General features: G+C 52.2%; 1 protein-coding gene across 1 annotated transcript; it reads left to right on the forward strand.

Annotated features, from left to right (window-relative positions):
- Positions 1-464: 464 nt before the first annotated feature.
- On the forward strand, positions 465-1,430 carry LOC309603695 (olfactory receptor 14A16-like; the record flags this gene model as incomplete). Its single annotated transcript, XM_082338626.1, has 1 exon — positions 465-1,430. The coding sequence occupies one exon, from the start codon at positions 465-467 to the stop codon at positions 1,428-1,430; it is 966 nt and encodes a 321-aa protein (XP_082194752.1).
- Positions 1,431-2,423: the final 993 nt, after the last annotated feature.

A 2,423-nucleotide genomic window follows, 5' to 3' on the forward strand; every position in this document is an offset into this window, starting at 1 on the left:
GCAGAAATGCTGAGGGTTTCTGACACGCAAACACACTCCCCAGGGGAGAGTGAGGGGAGATGTAAAAATAACCTCTCGAACTGCCTTCTGCCATCCCCGTTGCTTAGCGCTGGCAGTGCAGATGCAGACAAGCTCTTCTGTTTTGGGAGCAGTTTCATCTGATAAAGTAAAAAACTAGCACTGGCTCCTGCCCCCACCGTTCCCATGAACTCACTGCTGTAGAGCAGGGCTGACTCCTCAGCCATCAGCGGGCACAGCCCGTGCTCCTCACCACACACTGAACCAGCACCAACCAGAGTTCCAGCCACAGAGCTGAAGGAAGGTCTCCTAGAAAGGCAAAAGGGTGGGTGTGTGCAGCAGGGGAGGGTTTATGGGAAATGGCTTTGATTTTGCTCAGAGAAGTCTCCCGTATCGTCTCACCACCTTTTCCTCCTTAGACAGTGCCGCATGCCCAGAAGCAGTAAATGTCCAATGGCAGCTCCATCACTGAATTCCTCCTCCTGGCATTCGCACACACACGGGAGCTGCAGCTCGTGCACTTCTGGCTCTTCCTGGCCATCTACCTGGCTGCCCTCCTGGGCAATGGCCTCATCATCACCGCTGTAGTCTGTGACCACCGCCTCCACACCCCGATGTATTTCTTCCTCCTCAACCTTGCCCTGCTCGACCTGGGCTCCATCTCCACCACTGTCCCCAAAGCCATGGCCAATTCCCTCTGGGACACCACGGCCATCTCCTACCAGGGATGTGCTGCCCAAGTTTTTCTGTTTGTCTTTTTGATGTCAGCAGAGTTTTCTATTCTCACCATCATGGCCTATGACCGCTACGTTGCCATCTGCAAACCCCTGCACTACGGGATCCTCCTGGGCAGCAGAGCTTGTGTCCACATGGCAGCAGCTGCCTGGGGCGGTGGGTTCCTCTATGCTGTGCTGCACACGGCCAATACATTTTCACTCCCCCTCTGCCAAGGCAATGCCATGGACCAGTTCTTCTGTGAAATCCCCCAGATCCTCAAGCTCTCCTGCTCCGACTCCTACCTCAGGGAAGTTGGGCTTATTGTGGTTAGTCTCTTAGCAGCATTTGCATGTTTTGTTTTCCTTGTGGTGTCCTATGTGCAGATCTTCAGGGCCGTGCTGAGGATCCCCTCTGAGCAGGGACGGCACAAGGCCTTTTCCACGTGCCTCCCTCACCTGGCCGTGGTCTCGCTTTTTCTAAGCACTGCCATGTTTGCCTACCTGAAGCCCCTCTCTATGTCCTCCCCATTGCTGGATCTGGTGGTGGCAGTTCTGTACTCGGTGGTGCCTCCAGCAGTGAACCCCCTCATCTACAGCATGAGGAACAAGGAGCTCAAGGATGCAGTGTGGAAACTGATGACTGGATGCTTTTCTGAAGCAGTAAACTGTCCATTTTCTCATGCATATCGCTCATAGTGTAGCTCATTGCAGGCTCAGCCTGTCTTCTGGAGGTTTTGGTGGTGGTGGTGGAGGGGTTTTTGCTCTGTTTTACATATGATAATGTTGTGCACAAAGAAATGTCATTCTTCATACCATTTCTAATTCCTTATCTACCTTTCTAGTGTTACCCAGAGAGCGTTGAAAAGACTGTTGAAATAAGAGCCATGTTCTCTGTGCATTTAAAAAAATAAAGGACCCTGCAGCGACTTCTTTATCTGAGATCCTTTTTCTGAGACTTCTTCTGGTGCCGCAGTGGCAGTGCCTGTGTGCAGAGGTGGAGGGGAAAAGAGTGCTGGCACAGCAGCACTGCCAGGGAGCACCAGCGCTCGGTGTTTCTGAAGCCGTTCTCTTTTAAATTCCACACTCTCTCTCTGAGGCCCTGCGTTGCTGTAAGGAAGGATTGCTCTTGCAGCTTGGTCACAGGCCTTTTGTGTGGCAGTCCTGTGATTGCATGCAGTGACAGGCAAGGGGACTTCTTTGGCAGAGCTAACCTAAGTCATTTGATATGGTCCCCCACAACATTCTTGCTGCTAAATTGGAGAGGTATGGGTTTGATGGATGGACAGTTAGATGGATAAGGAAATGGCTAGATGACCGCATGCAAATAGTTACAGTCAATGGCTCAATGCCCAAGTCGAAACCAATAACAGGGGGTGTCCCTCCAGGGTCCATACCGGGACCAGTACTATTTAGTATCTTCATCAGTGACAGAGAGAGTGGGATTGAGTGCACCCTCAGGAAGTTTGCAGAGGACACCAAGCTGCATGGGACAGTTGATTCACTTGGGGGGAGGGATGCCATCCAGAGGGACCTGGACAGGCTTCAGGTCCGTGCAAACCTCATGAAGTTCAACAAGGCCAAGTGCAAGGCCACTCACCTGGGTCAGGACAATCCCTGCTGTCAGTAAGGCCTGGGAGGTGAATGGATTGAGAGCAGCCCTGCAGAGAAAGACTTGGGGATATTGGTGGG

This window comes from Platalea leucorodia (assembly GCF_965183815.1).
Source record: "Platalea leucorodia genome assembly, contig: HAP1_HAP1_SCAFFOLD_167, whole genome shotgun sequence".
NCBI classification, from domain to species: Eukaryota; Metazoa; Chordata; class Aves; order Pelecaniformes; family Threskiornithidae; genus Platalea; species Platalea leucorodia.